Consider the following 21,940-nt stretch of genomic DNA (forward strand, 5'->3'; position numbering starts at 1 on the left):
CTACAAAGTAGACATTCTGGCATCAGCTGATGCTTCCTTTGGCCGCAAGGTTCTCAGTGCGGCAGTGCCATGATGGACCCTTGTGTTGTTTTCTAGGTCCCTGGCTGTTGGCATTTGCTTTCCTGGGCTTTTGCTCCTGTTGAGCATTGTTTTTTTCTGTTGCCCAGTTGGTTCTCTTACAGTGCATGTAAGATTCCTTTCTCTGATGTGGGTACTGTGTTGCCTTTTCTACGGTTGCGTCTCCCACCCCTCATGTCTATACTGCTTTGGGACATCCCAACAGTGATGACTTAGAGGAGGCGGCGACTGTCGGAGGACGTAAGAGAAAATGGAATTTTTGTAAAATCTTACCTGTAAAATTCCTTTCTCTGAGTCCTCCGACAGTCGCCGCCCCCGCCCCTCTTTTGGGTTTCTTATTACCTACTGCTATGCTACCAAACTGAGTTGGGAGTGGTTATGCAGGGGGGTATTGACCAGATGGGACAGCCCCCATGGGTGTGTATATGCTAATGCCTTTTGTCTTTGTCTATATGCCTAGCTACTCCTGCGGATGGGAAGTCAATACCTAACAGTGATGACTTAGAGGAGGCGGCGACTGTCGGAGGACTCAGAGAAAGGAATTTTACAGGTAAGATTTTACAAAAATTCAGTTTTTACCTTGTAAACAACAAATGTCAGATAAAGGTTTAGGCTCCAATGGGTTAAGGTGGCCCTTTATTCTATAATCTTAAAGTTGTAGTAAAGTAAAAAGAAAAAAAGTTTCACCCTGCAAGGCGATATCATAATGTGATAGTATACTAGCACATTATGAAAGACTTACCTTAAAGAGAAGCCCTCCAGCGCCGTGCTGTCACCGCTGCATAGGCTTCCATCCTCACCCAGTCTTCCTCCCGGGTTTGCAGTCTCCGGGCTTTTTACTGGCAGAGCCGTAATGAAGCCACTCCCACACATGCACACGGGAGTCTTGGCCGCAGCGCACAGCTCTGAGATAACAGCGCATTCCTTCAGAGCGCATTCACCAGTGACATCACCGGCTGCTCGCTAGAATATCCCTAAACGCTGCGCATGCAGAGATATTCATTCTACCTACAGGTAAGCTTTATTCTAAACTTCCCTGTAGGTAAAAATAATAAAACAGAGTTTACTATAACTATAAAGATAAAAAGCCACATATAGCATAAGACAGCCTGCTGGGAGATTTGGGTGTAACTGGAATTACAGTTTTAGTATACAGCGATCCGACACAGTCATAGTCAGGGTGTACTTTTTTATTGATTTAACCACTTCAGCTCCAGGAGGTTTTACCCCCTTAATGACCGGGCTATTTTTTGCAATTCAGCACTGCGTTACTTTAACAATTGCGCGATCGTGCAACGCTGTACCCAAATAAAATTGATGTCCTTTTTTTCCCCACAAACAGAGCTTTCTTTTGGTCGTATTTGATCACCTCTGCGGCTTTTAGATTTTGCGCTATAAACAAAAAAAGAGCGACAATTTTGAAAAAAACTCAATATTTTTTACTTTCTGTTATAAAACATTCCTAATAAAAAAAATTTAAAAAAGTATTTTTTTTTATCATTTTAGGCCAATTTGTATTCTGCTACATATTTTTGGTAAAAAAAATCCCAAAAAGCGTATTTTAATTGGTTTGCGCAAAAAAAAAAGAAAAAAAAAAAACAGCCTCCTCCCGGGTCCTGCACAAAAAAGGTCCCCACTGGCTTGCACTACACTTTTAGTATAGTGCCAGTCTTATGGGGCAAATTGGGCCGGAGGGCAGGGTCCAGGAGGCAAATCAGTCTGGCAGCCCCATAAAGCGGTCACACTGCTACCTTTGGGTATGATAATACCGACCGGTGAGGACATTCGGACAGACCGCAGGCCGCCGACCACACCTAATACAACTGACCTGATGGCCGCCAATGCTAATAAGTGAGGCACTGCAGCCTAAAGCTCCGTCTACCCTCCTCCACCCCCCAGGTATGGCAGCCATCATGTAAATAATATAATTTCATTTCTTTAAACATCCTTGTCCTTGAGAGAGAATATTGAATTGCATCATTTATAATTAGGACTTTTAATTGTATATGATTGCAATAATATTTTGGATCCGCTCACCTCCTATGTGCTATCACTAAATGTCACTGGATTAGTAAGATTACTCCAATTTTATAAGATATTTGGACTTGTGTTTGCTGCCACTGATTATTTCATTTATTTCTTTAATAATTATGGACTTCCTATTTATTATACAAATCAGTGAAATAATCCTATGATTACAATCAGTGGCAGCAAACACAATTCCAAATATCTTAAAAGAAAGCAGTAATCTTACAAATCCAGTGGTATAAGGCTGTACTAATAGGCACTGATAAGTCGGCACTGAATAAGCTGCACTGATAAGGCAACACTGATATGCTGCACTGATGGGCGCTAATAGGCTGCACTGATGGGCACTACTATGTTGCTCTGATAGCCACTGATGAGGCGGCTATGGTGGGTATTGATAAACTGCACTGATGGACAATAATGAGGCTGCACTGATATGCTGCACTGGTGGGCACTGATGAGGCTGTACTGATAAGCACGAGGCGGCACTGATAAGCTTTACTCATGGGGCTGCCCTGATATGCTGCCCTGATGGGCACTCATATGTTGCACTGATGGCCACTAATGAGGCTGCACTGATGGCCACTAATGAGGCTACACTGATGGCCACTGATGAGGCAGCACTAATAAGCTGCACTGATGGGGCTGCACTGATGGGCACTGATATGATGCACTGATAGGCTCCACTAATGGGTACTGATAGGCTGCACCGGTGGCCACTGATGGGGCTGTATTGATGGCCACTGATGAGGCCGCATTGATATGCTGCACTGTTGAGACTGCACTGATGGTCACTGATGAGACTGCACTGATGGTCACTGATGAGACTGCACTGATGGGCACTGATAAGGCTGCACTGATGGGCACTAGAGATGTCTCAAACTATTTGCCGGCGAACAGTTCCCGGCGAACATTGCTTGTTCGCGTTCGCCGCGGCCGGCGAACAAATGCGATGTTCAGTCCGCCCCCTATACATCATCATTGAGCAAACTTTGACCCTGTACCTCACAGTCAGCAGACACATTCCAGCCAATCAGCATACTCTCCCTCCCAGACCCTCCCACCTCCTATAAAAAAGCAAGGACAGCATCCATCGTAGATTCATTCTGAAGCTGCAGTGTTAGTTAGAGCAGGGAGAGTGCTGCTGCTGCTGAATTAATAGGGAAATCGTTAGCTAGGCCAGTGTTCTGTGTCCACTCCTCCTGTAAGGACAGCGTCCTGACAGCACCCCAAAAAGCCCTTTTTAGGGCTGGTACATCAGTCTGCTTTTATTTTTATATATATATATATATATATATATATATATTGCAGTTGCCTGCCCGTGTATGAGAGGCCACAGACTGTACTGTGTGCACACCACTCATATAGGGTGGCACAGTACCTTGCAGATAAAAAAATTAATACAATTTTTTCTCTGTAATATAATTGCAGTTGCCTGCCAGTGAGTGTCAGGTCCACAGACTGTACTGTGCCCACTGCCCACCACTCATATAGGGTGGCACAGTACATTGCACGGCGCACGCGCCCCAAATTAGAAGTAAGAGGACCGACCAACCATCTTTTTCCATCTCCCGGTTCCTAAAATCTATTCCATACCCCGACCCCTGATAGGGGACAAAACAGAGATTAAACCGGTAACAACATATTTTTTAAATTTAAATAAAAGAGGACAGCCTCTGCGGAGCTGGGTATGTTTTACTGAACGCTCATGCACAATGGCTGTAGGCTCATGCACTCTTTTGCGGAGGTGACAAACCTGGTCAGTCAAACCCAAGGCAACATCATTGACCTCATCCCATATGCGTTTTTTCTGTAGCATGCCCTGCGAAGAGTGCTGGATCAGGCCATAGATGAGCATGAAGAGGAAGAGTTGTGGTCACCATCATCACCAGAAGCAGCCTTGGTGGACCTGTGGCAACGCAGAGAGAGGAGTCTGAAGAAGTAGAGTCAGAGGAGGAAGTTGGCTTTGAGGAGGTTGAAGACCAACCACAGCAGGCGTCCCAGGGGGCTTGTTGTCTCCTTTCGGGGACCCTTGGTGTTGTATGTGGCTGGGTGGTGGAAGAGACCTTCAATGACGTCAGTGAGGACAAGGAACGGGACATGGCTAGCTTGCTATCCAACCTTGTGCAAATGGGGAGTTTGCGGTTGTGCAAATGGACTGTTTGCGGTGCGTTAAACGGGGAGTTTGGTCTGTCAGAGTTTGGTCTGTCACTGTGAAGCGGGCGTAACCCTTACACTACCTGATCGATACAACATCATAACTGATTGTATACACACACTGGATGTTTTAAAGCATGTTATTCCAAACAATTTAGGAATGTTAGGTGATTTATGCCCTTTATGGTTTAAAACCCGACTCCGTGTCAACTATGTAATTTTCCATGTGAGTTTTGCCATGGATCCCCCTCCGGCATGCCACAGTCCAGGTGTTAGTCCCCTTGAAACAACTTTTCCATCACTATTGTGGCCAGAAAGAGTCCCTGTGGGTTTTAAAATTCGCCTGCCTATTGAAGTCTATGGCGGTTCGCCCGTTCGCGAACATTTGTGGACATTCGCGTCCGCCGTTCGCGAACAGAAAATTTTATGTTCGTGACATATCTAATGGACACTGATGAGGCTGAACTTATGGGACCTGATGAGGCTGCACTGATAGGCACTGATAGTCTGTAGTTGTGGTTTACAGATGACAGGGCGGGTCATAAACAGGAAGGGATGTAGCCTTTAAAGGAAGGGGTGGGTCATAATTAAATTAGGGGGTGCCCAAGTTTAGTCAGGCCTAGGGCAGCACAAATCCTAAATACATCACTGGCTAAATATGCACTGTTACTGTATAAATGACACTGGCAGGGAAGGGGTTAATAGGAGTTGAATGTAGGCCTAATTTTGCTTACTAACTGTGTGGGGGAAGGGCTCTGTGACAGGCACACAGAGATCAGTGTTTTAGCTTAGCTAAGACACACAATCTAATTTTGCCTGTCTGACAGGAGAGCCGCCTTTTTTTTACATGGGCAGGCGGCTCTCCTGTCAGTTTCCACAAAGATTGCGAGAGGCAGGTGGCGATCGAGCCCGCCCCTCCCCTGGTCTGGCTCCCACTGTGTCTAATCACAGCGGGAGTGCAGCTCCAGTGGCACGGGCGCCGCCGAGACCGCATGCACATAATCACGTAGATCTATGTGATTATGTGCAGCCGAGCCGCCCTGCCGCAGTAAAACTGTGTGGGGCAGTCAGCAAGTGGTTAAAGTTACTTTATGGTTACTAGGAAACAATCTGTAAACATGTATGAAAACCGTCGCCCATATTTACCCACTAAGGCTCCATTCACATCCATGCATGTTGCTTTTGAGCGTTTCTGCAGTGCTTTTTGCTGTGCTTTCCACATTTTTGGATATGCATTTTTGATGGGTTTTGCATTTTTTTCCTAATCTCGTTCATAGACTGTGTATAGTTTGTTGTTTGGGAGCGGACTGTGAAGCCGGCTGCTGCGTCCAGCTATAAACTGTTAAAGAGGGGGGAAAAAAAACATAACATGCAAAAACGCAACACTTGTGTTTTTTGGTGTTTTTGGTGCAGGTCCATTGAAGTCTATTACACGAAAAACGCTGCAAATATATTGATATAAACGTGTTTCATAGCAACCCGTGTTAAAAATAATGTCCTGCGTTTCTGAAAAAAGCATGAAAAATCACATTGGTGTGAATGGAGTCTATTGATAAAACATTTGTTGCACAAATGGCACAAGAATTTCTCCAGGCTGTGCAAATTTTTCCTGAATTTTCTGTAATACTATGACTACCTACTGTATGATCATCAGCGACATCTAGTGGACAAAATGCAATATGTTTTCTGATTGAGGTTTTTCAGAAAAATTTACCTCTAATTGGTCACTGGATGGCGCTGATGATCATAGAAGGTCATAGCAGAGAAAATACGGGGAGAACTCATACAGCTTGGTAAATACTTGTGCCTTTTCTCCAATGAATGTTCTATAAATAATTTCACACAATAAATAATTCTTCTTGAGAAGTAAGGTAAAATCATGAAGACAGTCGTGTCACAGGGAAGCCGATCTCTCCATAGGTCAATGTAGGATATTTTCCTTTCCCTTATATATGCTCTTTATAGGACCATCAGCTGCCAGTACTGACTTGTCTGCTGTCATGTGTACAAAACTGTCCAATCAGGATTCATGTTTTGTTTCCCTTTTGTACTCTTTGCAGGATTGGCTCCTGAATCCCCTGGGGGTCTTATCCTAGATTTTCTGGAGGTTCTGAAAGGACGTGACTTTAAGAAGTTTAGGAACAAATTGTCTTTTTTCTCTTATGGAGATAAACCTCCCATCCCCCGAGGAACACTACAAAATGCAGACAGGATCACCACCAAGGACCTCCTGATAGACACATATGGAGAAGAAGGGGCTCTGGATGTCACAATTGATGTCTTTACACTGATTGGTCTGCGGGGACCTGCATATGACCTCCAGGAGAGGAGAGCACGGAGTGGTGAGTTCTCATCTATAATGACCATTTCCTAACAATTCCTAATAAATATCTGTGTGAGGAAGGACTAGGAATGTGATGCAGGGAAAGCCAGTGATCAGAAGATCTGGATTATTCCCAAGGTAACCTAGGCAGGGGCAGAATGTCCAGGGAGCCCAGTTACATCCTTCATTCTCCGGTAGTGAACCATTGGGATAGATACATTTGTCAAACTGTGCTCCTCCCTGCCCCCTCCTGGCAGAAATGTGTGGGCAGACTATGTGGTGTTTGTAATCTGTTTGCCTATCTACAATAAAGTATTGGAACTCAGAACTGGGTTGGAGACTTACTATACATATTGCAGGCAGGTACCTGATGGGGCCATGAAAAAATGCAAATGAGGTAGCTTTTGTGCCAATTGCAATCCATATTTAAGCAGAATTATGACATAAAAGTTTGATAAAAAAAATGAATCTTCTGCAACAAAAGAACATACATTCCACAATAATAATTATATTACCAAAACTTCAGCATTGTTCCTGTATCTTCTTTCTGGAGGCTGACATTTTCTTGAAGCTCAGATCAGTCAGTTGCGTATTGAAAACTCTCCACCTCTCCTTAGTTGAAAAAAAACTATATATCACTTTCTTCAATATAAGGTGTGTATTTCTAGTCTTGATTGTATGTCTTGGCTCGGATGGAATGGAAGGCTATCAGAAGCTTTAGAGTGCTGACATTCACAGGCTGCTGCCAGGGAGAAAGGAGAGAAATTAGAGAGATAGGATAAGACACTATCCTTGTATGTGTAACTCTTTTCTGTCTCTGACAGCAGAGTTTTCTCTGCCATCTCTACTCTTCTCTCTCCCTAATCTGTGTTCCCTTGGCACAGTCAGCATCATTCCTGTTGCTTCCTCACCCCCTTAGCAGCAATAAATCTTGAGGTTGTCAGCAGATTGGCCTCTAGTGACTCACTGATTATCTGCACAATGCTGAGAATATAGGACAACTGAGGCTGTGCAGAGCAGAATGAGACAGTGCCTTACTGGATTGTAAACAGTATAGTCACTTATTTTCAACACATTGTAAAGCTATACCTGAAAAAGAGGCCGGCTTTACAGTGATTGCAAAGTTCTGTTTTTTTTTTTTTTTTTCTCTTTTTAACAAACATGTTACACTTCCCTCCTCTGTGCAGTTGGTTTTGCATAGAGCAGCCCCGATATTCCTTTTCTTGGGTCCCTCTTTTGCTCTCTTGGACCCTCCCTCCTACTGAGTGCCCCCACAGTAAGCAGCCTGCTATGGGGGCAGCTGAGCAGAGCTGCAGCTCCCTGTTTCCATTCAGACATGGAGCCCTGCCCCCTCTTTCTCCTGATTGGCTGAATGACTTTGATTGACAGCAGCCGGAGCCAATTGTGCCGTGCTGCTGTCTCAGCCAATGAGGAGGGGAGTCCTAGGCAGCTTAGACACTCCTGCAACATCGCTGGATAAAGATGGGGCTCAGGTAAGTATTAGGGGGGAAGAGGGGGGCTGCCACACACAGGTTTTTTATCTTAATGCATAGTGTAGCAGGTTTTCCAGGGATTGAGCCTGATGTGGATCTGCCATTGTTACCAGTAGCACTCCCAGCACTATTGAGCTGTAACCCCAGGTGTGAGAACTGAGATACTGACCATTTCGGCATCTTGGTTTGTTTTGTTTTATTGAGTTTAGGGGATGGGAGAAGAGAATGAGTGGGATACTCCTCTGTCTCAACTAGGTACAATTTTGGGAGTTTGTAGAAAAATGCCTGTTAGCGCTGTCTTGGTGCCAACCAGTGGCGGCCAGTCCATAGGGGGCGCAGGGGCGCCACCCCCCAATCTGTGGCCAGAAAATAAAAAAGATAAAAAACAAAAATTCAATTTCAGCCCACTAGGGGCGCCGGACCTAGTGGTGGGTATGGGGGGGGGGGTTTCCACCCCACGTGCGGCGGGCAGAGGCGCCGATTGGCGGCCTTATGGGGGTCATCGGGGCGCAGAGCAATGCACCCCGACACTCCCCACTTTTGTGATGTCCTGGCTGTGATTGGTCCAGACTCCAGCCTGGACCAATCACACAGGAGGACATCCCGGGACCTGGTGACGTGACGCGTGGGGGCGGTGCGTGCGCCAGTCACTCACTGTCCCGGCGTCACTCATGTGATCACCTTCCCGCCGTCAGATAGCAGAGAGGAGAGCCGCGCCTCGGAAGTCAGAAGAAGAGAGTCAGTGATCAGTTCGTTTCCAGCAGTGAGTGACCACCGCGCCACCAGTCTCCACTTCTTCGCACGCCACGCAGAGTCTGCATCTGCACTTCCGCAGCCAGACAGTGTGTGAAGGTCCCGCCGCCGCCCCGGGCCGACTCAGAGCAGCACGCCACGCAGGTCACTGTCCGTGAGGTAAGTGTTCAAGAGATGCCTCAGGGGGGGGGGCCCAGCCCACACACTGTTAGGCCTCTGATCTGAACAATTGTGAAAGGCATTGAAGTGGAAGGTCCTTCCCTTAGGACTGAATGGTTTCTGACCATGCTGGGCATGACAACATGTCAGACATAGAGGTTTTTTTGCACTGAAACATACCATTTAAAAGGGATCAGTGGCAACTAAATTTTGTCTGTAGATGATCTGGTACATTTCATTTTACAAGGAGCAACTTTCCCTTTGATATTTGGTGCCTTCCTATAAGTTAATAGGGGGAATCGCTGAAACAGTGGTTTTAAGGTGAGGGTTCTGCTGTAATGTGGATCAATGTTTTTTGCACACACTCTCCATTCTCTGATGTTTGATGTGATACTGTGTGATGAATCTAACACCTGGATTTTTTTGCATTTGTGTTTTTGGGATATACCATGACCTGCGACATGCCTGTACCCTCACCTGTGCCATGCCTATACCATGACCTGTGCCATGCCTATACCATCTCCTGTACAATGACCTGTGACATGCCTGTACCATTACCTGTACCATGACCTGTACCATTACCTGTACCATGACCTGTGCCATGCCTGTATCATGACCTATGACATGCCTGTACCATGACCTGTGCCTTACCTGTACCATGACCTGTGCCATGCCCTTTACCATGACCTGTGCCATGCCTGTATCATGACCTGTGACATGCCTGTACCATGATCTGTGCCATGCCTTTACCATGGCCTGTGCCATGCCTGTACCATGACGTGTGCCATGCCTGTAGAGATGTCCCAAACTATTCGCCGGCGAACAGTTCCCGGCGAACATCGCTTGTTCGCGTCCGCCGCTGCAGGCGAACATATGCGATGTTTGGTCCGCCCCCTATACTTCATCATTGAGGCAAACTTTGACCCTGTACCTCACAGTCAGCAGACACATTCCAGCCAATCAGCATACCCTCCCTCCCAAACCCTCCCACCTTCTATAAAAAAGCAAGGGCAGCATCCATCTTAGATCATTCTGAAGCAGTGTGTTAGTGAGAGCAGGCAGAGTGCTGCTGCTGCTGCTGCTAATAGGGACAGTTGTTAGATAGTGTTCTCGGTCCACTCCTGCTGTAAGGACAGCATCCTGACAGCACCCCAAAAAGCCCTTTTTAGGGCTGGTACTGTGTGCACACCACACTCATATCGGGTGGCACAGTACCTTGCAGTTTAAAAAATATATTTTTTTTCCTCTTTCATAATTGCAGTTGCCTGCCGGCTGCCAGTGAGTGTCAGGTCCACAGAGTGTACTGTGCCCACTGCAGTGCCCACCACTCATATATATGGTGGCACAGCACCTTGCAAATTAAAAAAATATATATTTTTTACAATTTCATTTGCCTGGCCTGCCAGTGAGTGTCAGGTCCACAGAGTGTACTGTGCCCACTGCAGTGCCCACCACTCATATATACGGTGGCACAGGACCTTGCAAATTAAAAAAATATATATTTTTTATAGTTGCCTGCCAGTGAGTGTCAGGTCCGCAGACTGTACTGTACCCACTGCCCAACACTCATATAGGGTGGCACAGCACCTTGCACGCATAGTACCACAAATCTAAAAAAAAATGACAGGCAGAGGCAGGCCACCCGGCAGGGGCTGTTGTGGTCGTGGTGCTGTGATTTCCTTTGGCCCTAGAATAATGCCCAGTGTTCAGAAGCCACGTACCCTGAACTCAAAAAATTCTGAGGACATAGTTGACTGGCTTACACAGGACACCCAATCTTCTACAGCTTCCGCTCGGAACCTTGATGCGCCATCCTCCTCCAGCTCAGCTTATGGCACCTCTCAATTTACCACTCGCCCGCCCGCCGGCACCACCACCAACACTAGCACCACAGCCGCTTCACTTGTTCTGTCAGAGGAGTTACTTACACATCAGTTGGAAGAAATAAGTGATGCGCAACCATTAGTGCCAGAGGATGTAGATAACGGGGATATGTCTCAGTCAGGCAGCATTATACACATGGACGTACATTGTGATGATGATGATGATGTACCTGCTGCTGCTGCCTTTGCTGAGTTGTCAAGTGAAGCGGCTGATGATGACGATGTGTCCGTGGATGTCACCTGGGTGCCTGCTCGAAGAGAAGAAGAAGAGGGGGAAAGTTCAGATGGGGAGACAGAGAGGAGGAGGAGACGACGAGTTGGAAGCAGGGGGAGGTCATCGCAAGGAGCTAGTGGCACAGTCAGACAGCATGTATCGGAACCCGGGGTCAGCCAGACAGCACGCCAATCAACGCAAGCTGTTGCCACCACCAGAATGCCGTCATTTCAATGCTCAGCAGCATGGCATTTTTTTTGTGTGTCTGCCTCTGATAACAGCGATGCCACTTGCAACCTGTGCAACCTAGGTACAACTGCTTTGCGAAGGCACATGATCTCACATCACAAACGCCTATGGGATCAACACATGAGTAAAAGCAGCACACAAACTGAAAGCCACCATCCTCCTCCTGGTCCAGCATCTTCAGCCACGTCAACCACTGCTGTCCTCCTTGCCCCCTATCAACAACCCGCCACTCCGCCTCTCACCTTCAGCAGTTCCTGCTCATCTGCTCACAGTCAGGTGTCTGTCAAGGAAATGTTTGAGCATAAGAGCGCAGAGTCACCCCCTTGCCCGGCGTCTAGCTGGCTTGTCGGAACTCTTAGCCCGCCAGCTTTTACCATACAAGCTGGTGGAGTCTGAGGCCTTCAAAAAAATTGTCGCTATTGGGACACCGCAGTGGAAGGTACCCGGCCGAAATTTTTTTTCACAAAAGGCAATCCCCAACATACTCTATTGTGGAAAAGGAAGTCATGTCATGTCTGGTACACAGTGTTGGGGCAAGGGTCCATCTGACCACTTGTAGCTGGCCAGCTAGAACCTGTCCTAGGTTGCTAATATGACCTACATGTATATACAGCTAGACCTGCTAATAATATTAAATACAGTGCATATGTTTATGTGTGAGAGACAAAAGCAGAGTTATTTACTGTGATTTCATGTTTGGATGTCACATAACAATTGTATATTGTGTTCACAGAAGCAAAGGGAAATTTGCCTGTAAGATTCATTTGTATGCATGTAAGGTAAGCTCAGACACAGCAGATTCGAAACCAGAAAGCACAGGGTTAAACTTTATTACCCATAAGGAGTTTGTGGCCAATCACAGCCAATTTCACACTCAGCAACAGTCTTGGCCAATTACAGGCAGCCTTACACTCATCTTGGTCTATGCCTCATGCACACATTGCCAGCCTTCTCATTTTCCACTACAGGAGAGGACTGAATAGACACACAGATCCACAGAGCAGTTTTATGGAAGCAAGTGGCCAAAAATAGGTAATTAACAGTTATACATGTTCATATTGTTAGTAATGTGATTAGAGCTGTATACTGAACGAGTTATATGTTCACTTGTAGTTCCACCGAACCAATTCAAACCCAGACCCAAACTATCAAACTTCAAAAGTTATATCAAACCCAAGCAAACAAATCAAACAGCAATAGAGAGAGAAATATATCCACCATTTGTTATACTGTATTCAGCACATGTTGTACATGGACTGTCTGCTGCAAAGTGTCAGTGCTATCTCTGAAGAAAAGTTGAAGTTAATAAAGAAGATATCTTAAGCGTTTGGTGTGCTCTTTAAACCTACTGCTTCCATAGAACGGTGTTAGAGGAATTTATAGAGTAACAGACAGTCTGGTTAGACTGAAGTCAGAGAGATCAATTCTTCTAATGCCACAGCGCATAAGGCACTTTGTAGTGCTGCGCCTGCCACAGTGGAACTATTTTGCCCTTTGAGGGTGAAGTGATAGTGCTCCTCAACTTGCAGAGTAAAGAGCGCATTTGAGCAGCGGAGCTACATAGAGGCCATAGAAAGTGTGGTTTAGTCAAACTGCAGCCGACTCTTAAAGTGGCAGAACGGCAAAGGCAAGATGGTCACAGAAAGAGCGCCAACCCTCCTGCGATTCCTAGAGAGAGAAAGAGACGCATGGTGGGAGGCCAAAGTCCAGAGCTAGAGTGCCTGCACCGCTACCCACGGAGAGACCACGTACTGCAGCCAGCTAGTTTCCTGCCACTAGGCCCAAAGCCTGGAGCAGAGCATCGCAAGTCAGCGCAGATCATCGCAAGTCAGCGCAGAGCATCGCAAGCCAGCGCAGAGCATCGCAAGCCAGCGCAGATCATCGCAAGTCAGCGCAGAGCATCGCAAGCCAGCGCAGATCATCGCAAGTCAGCGCAGATCATCGCAAGACAGCGCAAAGCATTGCAAGTCAGAATAGAGCATCATATCAAGAAAAGACAAGTCTCCTTTAAGACTGATATTTGTTCCAGCAATCTACAGATCACAGTATCCTGCTCTTCAGAATAAGGTCAGAACTTTCCTTTATTACTTATCATTGCAATAGGCTTGACAAGAAAAGAGACATTTTCGTGTTCAGGAATAAAAGGACTGTAAGTCAAAACAAGGGGCAGTTGTAGTACACGGACTCTAAAGTGTTTAGTGTGAATGTCAATTTTTTATTGCCTGCACCTATTGCTATTGCATTTAAAGTGAAAGTCTTCTTAATATTCTTATTGAGTGTTATAGCATTTAGAGTAAAAATGTCTAAGTCTAGTATTGCTATGCCACTGTTAGAGGATACAAAGATAGATAAGTTAGAAAGTGAAGAGCAAGGGAACCTGTCTGAGGTAGAAGAGTCAGATGCAGCATTAGTCTTGCCCCAAACTGATATATCCCAACCAGACGAACTAAGACGTTCAGAACGTATCAGAAAACCGACCGCAAAGATGCTGGAAAATTTGGAGCAAGAAGCAGCATTAAAAGGAAGAAAGTTCACCAGAATGTATGATAAGTGGAAATTATACATTATAGGTGTTCGTAGAAAGCTAAAGCAAGAAAGTATAAAAGGAAACTTGAGTGATATTATAGAGATGATAGAAGAATCTGAATCAGAGCTCATGGCAGCATATGCCAATCTGCGGTCATCCACGACACCTTCCCAGGATATTGTAAGGAACATGGACACATGTACTGCAGTCACTAAAGATTTAGTAAAGCTCATGAGAGAACTATCATCTGAAGCTAACTATGATGAAGTTAAGGCACGAAAGAGAATGAACGAGCTCTTTATGAGAGACTATGCTAGGTCCTTAGAGGGAACCACAATCTCAAGCGGGACTTCCTTCACTAGCAGAAGTGCCAGTAACATATCAGAGTCCTCAAGTACCTTAATAGCCAAAAGAAAGGAACTGGTCGAACAACTTGCTGTCAAGTAAGCAGAAATTGAGATGGAATCTGCCATTGAGACGCAGGGCCTACGAAAAGCTGAAATGGAAGCTAAAATGGAGGCACAGCGCCATCAAATGGAAGCTGAAATGGAGGCACAGCGCCATCAAATGGAAAGTCTGGAGAGGCTGAAAGAAGTCAAGATTATAGAAGCCAGACTAAGAGTACACGAAGAGGACATAAATAGTAAGCATAAGTCCAAATCTGTACTAAGTGAAGATGCAGACTCCTACTTCCTTTCATACGCCCAGGAGAATGAAAGGAAATCACCAGTACGTAGTGAAGAAAAAAGTCAGTGCCCTTCTATCCCTGCTCAGAAAGGCAAAGAGAGAGACTTACCTAATTCAGAACTAGGTGAGAAAATGAAACTAGATGATCCTATTCCTAGATGTCACTGCAATGATCAGGAAAATGTTGCGACTACTGTCCCAGCAAGACGACAGAGAACAGTCCCAGCAAGACTTCCCGTTCCAGAACCTGCTGTATTTTCAGGAGACATACTGAAGTTCATAGAGTGGAAGGCGAGTTTTGAAATGATCATTGAGCACTATTGTTCCAGAAGTTGACAAGTTATTCTACCTTCAGAAATATGTTGGTGGAGAAGCAAAGAATGCTCTTGAAGGTAACTTCTATAGAACAGACGAAGAAGCCTACAAGCAAGCTTGGGAAAAGTTAAATGCAAGATATGGTCATCCTTTCTTAGTACAAAGAGCCTTTAGGGAGAAATTGAATAACTGGCCTAAGATAGGTCCTAAAGAACATTTCAAACTCCAAGAGTATGGTGACTTCCTGCAAGCATGCAGCAATGCCATCCCACATGTACGAGGACTAGAAGTACTGAACGACTATCTGGAAAACCACAGGATGCTAGCTAAACTACCTGAAGGAGTGGCTTCTAGGTGGAATCGCTATGTGACTGAACAGTTAGATCTAAATAAGGACTTCCGAAGTTTTGAAAAGTTCTCTGAGTTTGTCAATAAGGAAGCACGAATAGCATGTAACCCAGTAAAATCATCTTATGCCTTAAAATCCTTAGAAGAAAGGCCTGCGAGAGATATAAGACGTTCAAGAGCAGCTAGCTTTGCAACCAACACAGCAGCTAAAGGTCTAGATACCTACGAGAGCAAGTTCAAAGTCACTACTGGGATCAGTAGAGAGACAGAACCGACAAATCTTCAGACTACCTTTAAGTTTATGTTCTGTGGAGAGAACCACTCCATACACAAGTGCCAACAATTGAAAGAGAAGTCCTCAAATGAAAAGAAAAAATTTGTGCTTGATAATCAACTGTGTTTTGGATGCCTAAGGAAAGACCATATTACTAAGGAGTGTAAGAAAAGGGCCACATGCAGTGTTTGCAAAGGACGCCATCCTACCCCATTACATGAAGAACGTCCAAAGAAGGATGAATCCTCAATACCTAAAGATGCTGAGGAAGAAAAGAAAGTATCAGTATTCTCTTGCAGAGTAAGGGAAAGAGAAAGCAACGGCACATCAATGGTTGTACCAGTGTGCATTTCAAATCCTAAAAGGAGGAATAAGAAGGTATATGCCTATGCACTATTGGATGCCCAAAGTGATGTTACCTTCATTGATCAAGAAATCTGCAAGAAATTACAAGTGGCTACAGAACCAGTGAAGCTCAAACTCACCACAATGACGGGGAGAGATACATTAGTGAACAGTCAAAGAGTCAAAGGATTGAGAGTTAGAGGACTTCATTCAACCCTCACATTAAATCTACCTCCAGCCTATATGAAAGACGATATACCTCTAGATCGAGATCACATACCTACCTGTGAAACAGCCAATAAATGGGAACACCTATCTGTCATATCACATGAAATGTCCCCGCTGAAGGAGTTTGGTGTTGGACTGTTGATAGGCTACGATTGTCCCGAAGCTTTGGTACCACGAGAGGTAATCACAGGAGGAAAGGGTGAACCCTACGCTGTTCGAACTGATCTAGGATGGGGTGTTGGAGGAAAACAGCAGACTGCAAACTCAAGACAGGTGACAGGAATATCATCGAATATCCGTCCAAGAGTTACCAACTGTAAGTTCAGCAAAAGTAATCAAGATCCTTGAGTCTGACTTTGCAGACATAAGTTCTGAAGAAAAGAGTGTATCTCCAGAAGTAAAAGTTGTACAAACATTGAGCACTGCTGCCAAGTGTCAAGATGACATACTTGAAAGACTAGCCAGATGTTCAAAATGGAATACAGTCATAAACGTAGTAGCTCGAATTCAACGTTTGGCAAAGGGAATCAGAAAGAAGGAATCATTGAATGTAGAGGAAAGAATGAAAGCTGAAGAAACAGTCATAAGACTCATTCAACAGAGATTCTATAGTGAAGAGTTGAAGAAACTCAGTCAAGAACCTAAAAGGCTTCCCAACAACCACCCATTGTACAAGCTTAATCTTGTTCTACAGGATGGTATACTGAAGGTGGGAGGGAGACTGGAAAATGCATCGTTACCCAGCAGAGTGAAGCATCCAGCAATTCTACCCAAAAATTCTGCCTTCACAAGACTGATTATTGATCACTACCACAACAAATCCTTGCATCAAGGAAGAAGCTTTACCCAGAACTGTTTGAGAGAAGGTGGTTACTGGATAGTTAAAGGAAGCAAAGTTATTGCAAAGTATATCAGTAAATGCGTAACTTGTAGAAAGGCACGTAGACCTACTGAAGAACAAAGAATGGCAGATCTACCGACAGATCGTGTAAACCCATCACCACCATTTCTTTATAGTGGAATGGATTGTTTTGACCCATTCATTACCAAGCAAAACTGCAAGGAGTACAAGAGATATGGACTGATATTTACATGTCTAAGCTCCAGAGCAATTCATCTTGAAATGTTAGAAGATATGTCAACTGATGCATTCATCAATGCCTTGAGATGTTTCATAGCCATTAGAGGTACTGTCAGAGAGCTTATATCTGACCAAGGATCTAATTTTGTCGGAGCAAGGAATGAATTGAAGAAAGCTCTAAAGGAGATCGACAAGGAAAAAGTAACTGAGTATTTGTCACGGAATCAATGTGACTTTCATATGAATGCTCCACATGCAAGCCACACAGGAGGAGTTTGGGAAAGACAAATCAGAACTGTAAGAAATGTGTTAAGTTCAATGTTGAAAAAACTCCGGAAGAATGGATGATGCTTCACTTAGGACCCTATTCTATGAAGTAATGTCTATTGTTAACAGTCGTCCACTTACAGTTGACAACATCAATGATCCAACAAGTTTGGAACCTTTAACACCCAACCATCTACTTCATCTTAAGTCTGATTACATACATCCACCACCTGGCAAGTTCACCAAAGAGGATTTATACGCCAAAAAGAGATGGCGAAGAGTTCAATATCTATCAGAACAGTTTTGGAATAGATGGAGGAAAGAGTACTTAGCTAATCTTACGCTAAGAAGTAAATGGCAAACACCCAGAAGAAATGTCCAAGTTGGTGACGTAGTATTAGTGAAAGAAGAAGATTTACCTAGAAGTCAATGGAAATTGGCTAAAGTTCTAGAAGTTCAAAAGGATAAAGACAGACTAGTAAGAAGAGCGTTGTTACAAATAGGAGACTCAAAACTTGACAAAAAGGGAAAACGTCTCACTACTCCACTCAAGTTGGAACGTCCTATACAGCAGTTAGTTGTTCTACTTGAGAGTGATAAAAGACACTTGGAAGTTGAGAACCTGATAGAAAATTCCCTAAATTCATGTTCAAATCCTACTATAGAGAACATAGAATTATAGGTAATTTTGGTGGAAGTGTAGCTGGCCAGCTAGAACCTGTCCTAGGTTGCTAATATGACCTACATGTATATACAGCTAGACCTGCTAATAATATTAAATACAGTGCATATGTTTATGTGTGAGAGACAAAAGCAGAGTTATTTACTGTGATTTCATGTTTGGATGTCACATAACAATTGTATATTGTGTTCACAGAAGCAAAAGGAAATTTGCCTGTAAGATTCATTTGTATGCATGTAAGGTAAGCTCAGACACAGCAGATTCGAAACCAGAAAGCACAGGGTTAAACTTTATTACCCATAAGGAGTTTGTGGCCAATCACAGCCAATCTCACACTCAGCAACAGTCTTGGCCAATTACAGCCAGCCTTACACTCATCTTGGTCTATGCCTCATGCACACATTGCCAGCCTTCTCATTTTCCACTACAGGAGAGGACTGAATAGACACACAGATCCACAGAGCAGTTTTATGGAAGCAAGTGGCCAAAAATAGGTAATTAACAGTTATACATGTTCATATTGTTAGTAATGTGATTAGAGCTGTATACTGAACGAGTTATATGTTCACTTGTAGTTCCTCCGAACCAATTCAAACCCAGACCCAAACTATCAAACTTCAAAAGTTATATCAAACCCAAGCAAACAAACTCAAACAGCAATACAGAGAGAAATATATCCACCATTTGTTATACTGTATTCAGCATATGTTGTACATGGACTGTCTGCTGCAAAGTGTCAGTGCTATCTCTGAAGAAAGGTTGAAGTTAATAAAGAAGATATCTTAAGCGTTTGGTGTGCTCTTTAAACCTACTGCTTCCATAGAACGGTGTTAGAGGAATTTATAGAGTAACAGACAGTCTGGTTAGACTGAAGTCAGAGAGATCAATTCTTCTAATGCCACAGCGCATAAGGCACTTTGTAGTGCTACGCCTGCCATTCCACTGATAGCTGGTCTGCAAAGCATGGTCAGGGCAGGTATATCACTTACACTGTGCATTGGGTAAACCTGCTGGCGGCTGCCAAGCATGGAATGCGTGGCTCTGCAGAAGAGTTGGTGACACCGCCACGACTTGCAGTCAGGCCTGCTGCCACCTCCTCTACTCCTCCTACTCCATCCTCTTTGCTAACCTCCTCGGCTGAGTCCTCTTCTTCTGTTGCGTCTTGCTCCACACCAACTGCACCCCCCCAGCTCCCCAGGGGCTATTCCACATGCCGGATACGACAGTGTCACGCTGTCTTGGGGTTGACTTGCCTGAAAGCAGAGAGTCACACCGGACCAGCACTACTGTCCGCCCTGAACGCACAGGTGGATCAGTGGCTGACCCCGCACCAACTGGAGATCGGCAAAGTGGTGTGTGACAACGGAAGCAATTTGTTGGGGGCATTGAATTTGGGCACGTTGACACATGTGCCGTGCATGGCACATGTGTTGAATCTGATTGTACAACGCTTTGTGCATAAGTACCCAGGCTTACAGGACGTCCTCAAGCAGGCCAGGAAGGTGTGTGGCCATTTCAGGCATTCCTACACGGCCATGGCGCACTTTTCAGATATTCAGCGGCAAAACAACATGCCAGTGAGGCGCTTGATTTGCGACAGCCCGACACGTTGGAATTCAACACTCCTAATGTTCGACTGCCTGCTCCGACAAGAAAAAGCCGTCAACGAGTATTTGTATGACCGGGGTGCTAGGACAGCCTCTGCGGAGCTGGGTATTTTTTTGCCACGTTACTGGACGCTCGTGCGCAATGCCTGTAGGCTCATGTGTCCTTTTGAGGAGGTGACAAACCTAGTCAGTCGCACCGAAGGCACCATCAGCGACATCATCCCATGTTTTCTTCCTGGACCGTGCCCTGCGAAGAGTGCTGGATCAGGCCGTAGATGAGCGTAAAGAGGAAGAGTTGTGGTCACCATCACCACCAGAAACAGCCTTATCGCTTGCTGGACCTGCGGCAACGCTGGAAGAGGAGTCTGAGGAAGAGGAGTCAGAGGAGGAATGTGGCTTTGAGGAGGAGGAACACCAACCACAGCAGGCATCCCAGGGTGCTCATTGTCACCTATCTGGTACCCGTGGTGTCAGATGTATAGTAACTAAGTAGAATTACTTCACTACTGTACTTAAGTACCGAAAGGTGGTATCTGTACTTTCCTAGAGTAGAATTTTTTTCTCCTACTTCCACTTTTACTTCACTGCATTTTTTCAATGATTTCAATACTTCTACTCCGATATTTTTTTTATTGTGCTGCATAGTTACTCATTACAATTATATAAATTACCACTGCCAGAACAGTAGATGGCAGGTTTCATGAAGCTCAAAACATGTGTATTATCAGCGCATACGAAAATAAAAGCTACTGTATGTATAAATAAAAGCTGCATTTGAAATAATAAAAAACAATATGATGTTCAAACTTTTGACTTCTTTCTTTAATAACTACATAACACAGTACTTGTACTTTTACTTTCAGTACTTGAGTAGCAAATTTTTTTTTCAAAACTACTGGTACTTTTACTTTCAGTACTTGAGTAGCAAATTTTTTAAAAAAACTACTTGCAATACTTAAGTACAAAAAATGTTGAATACTTTAGTACTTCTACTCAAGTCACTTTTTGATCGAGCACTTCCACTTCTACTCAAGTCACTTTTTGATCGAGCACTTGTACTTTTACTCAAGTATGGGTTTCGAGTACTTTATACAACTCTGCGTGGTGTTGTACGTGGCTGGGGGGAAGAACAGACATTCAATGAGATCAGTGAGGACGAGGAATTGGACATGAGTAGCTCGGCATCCAACCTTGTGCAAATGGGGTCTTTCATGCTGTCATGCCTGTTGAGGGACCCTCGTATAAAATGGCTGAAGGAGAACGACCTGTACTGGGTGGCCACGCTACTAGACCATCGGTATAAGCAGAAAGTGTCTGAAATGTTACCGAATTACCGGCAGTCGCAAAGGATGCAGCAGTTACAAAACAAGTTAAAAAGTATGCTTTACACAGTGTATAAGGGTGATGTCACAGCACAACGGGAATCTAACAGGGGAAGAGGTGAAAGTAATCCTCCTCCTACCACGACCACGCCGGCAAGGACAGGACGCTTTACAGACGTGTTGTTGATGGAGGACATGCGGAGCTTTTTAAGTCCTACGCATCGCCACAGCCCTTCGGGGTCCACCCTCAGAGAACGACTCGACCGACAGGTAGCAGACTACCTTGCCTTAACTGCAGATATCGACACTCTGAGGAGCGATGAACCCCTTGACTACTGGGTGTGCAGGCTTGACCTGTGGCCTGAGCTATCCCAATTTGCGATAGAACTTCTGGCCTGCCCCGCTTCAAGTGTCCTGTCAGAAAGGACCTTCAGCGCAGCAGGAGGTATTGTCACTGAGAAGAGAAGTCGCCTAGGTCAAAAAAGTCTAGATTACCTCCCCTTTATTAAGATGATTGAGGCATGGATCCCGAAGGGACTGACAGTGGGGGATGCATTTGACTAAAAAAGGCCTGATGAGATGCCTTGGGCTAAAAATGGTCCACACGCTGCTGTATTTAATCTCTGCATGCCGGATGACTTACGTGACTTCTCCGCCACCAAGTACGGTTCAAGCCGCAATGTTTTAGTGCACTTTCTGCCTGGAAAACCTCAATTTTTCCGGCCGCTGCTAGAGCAGCTGCATCAATACCTACTTTTTCAGGCATGTGTACATGCCTAATTTTTCTGGCCTCTGGTGCTACACTGTGGCTGCAAAAAACAAAACACAAAAAAAAAAGGCACATACATGTGTCAATTCCCCTTCGTGATCATTACCTTGTTGTGGTGAAGGGGCTTGCGTATCACAATGAAGCGATCACT

The 21,940-nt window shown here is 44.8% G+C and overlaps 1 protein-coding gene across 1 annotated transcript in view; it reads left to right on the forward strand.

Annotated features, from left to right (window-relative positions):
* The window catches only part of LOC309556401 (uncharacterized protein), a gene marked incomplete at its 5' end in the record, with an annotated part of 250,177 nt that overhangs the window by 5,862 nt on the left and 222,375 nt on the right, over window positions 1-21,940 (forward strand). Inside the window, one exon of the mRNA XM_082258865.1 lies at window positions 6,324-6,605. Coding sequence (XP_082114991.1) covers window positions 6,324-6,605 — 282 coding nt within the window. The remainder of the gene's footprint in view (window positions 1-6,323; window positions 6,606-21,940) is intronic.

Source organism: Pelophylax lessonae (genome assembly GCF_965119305.1).
Source record: "Pelophylax lessonae genome assembly, chromosome: 5".
Lineage (NCBI taxonomy): Eukaryota > Metazoa > Chordata > Amphibia > Anura > Ranidae > Pelophylax > Pelophylax lessonae.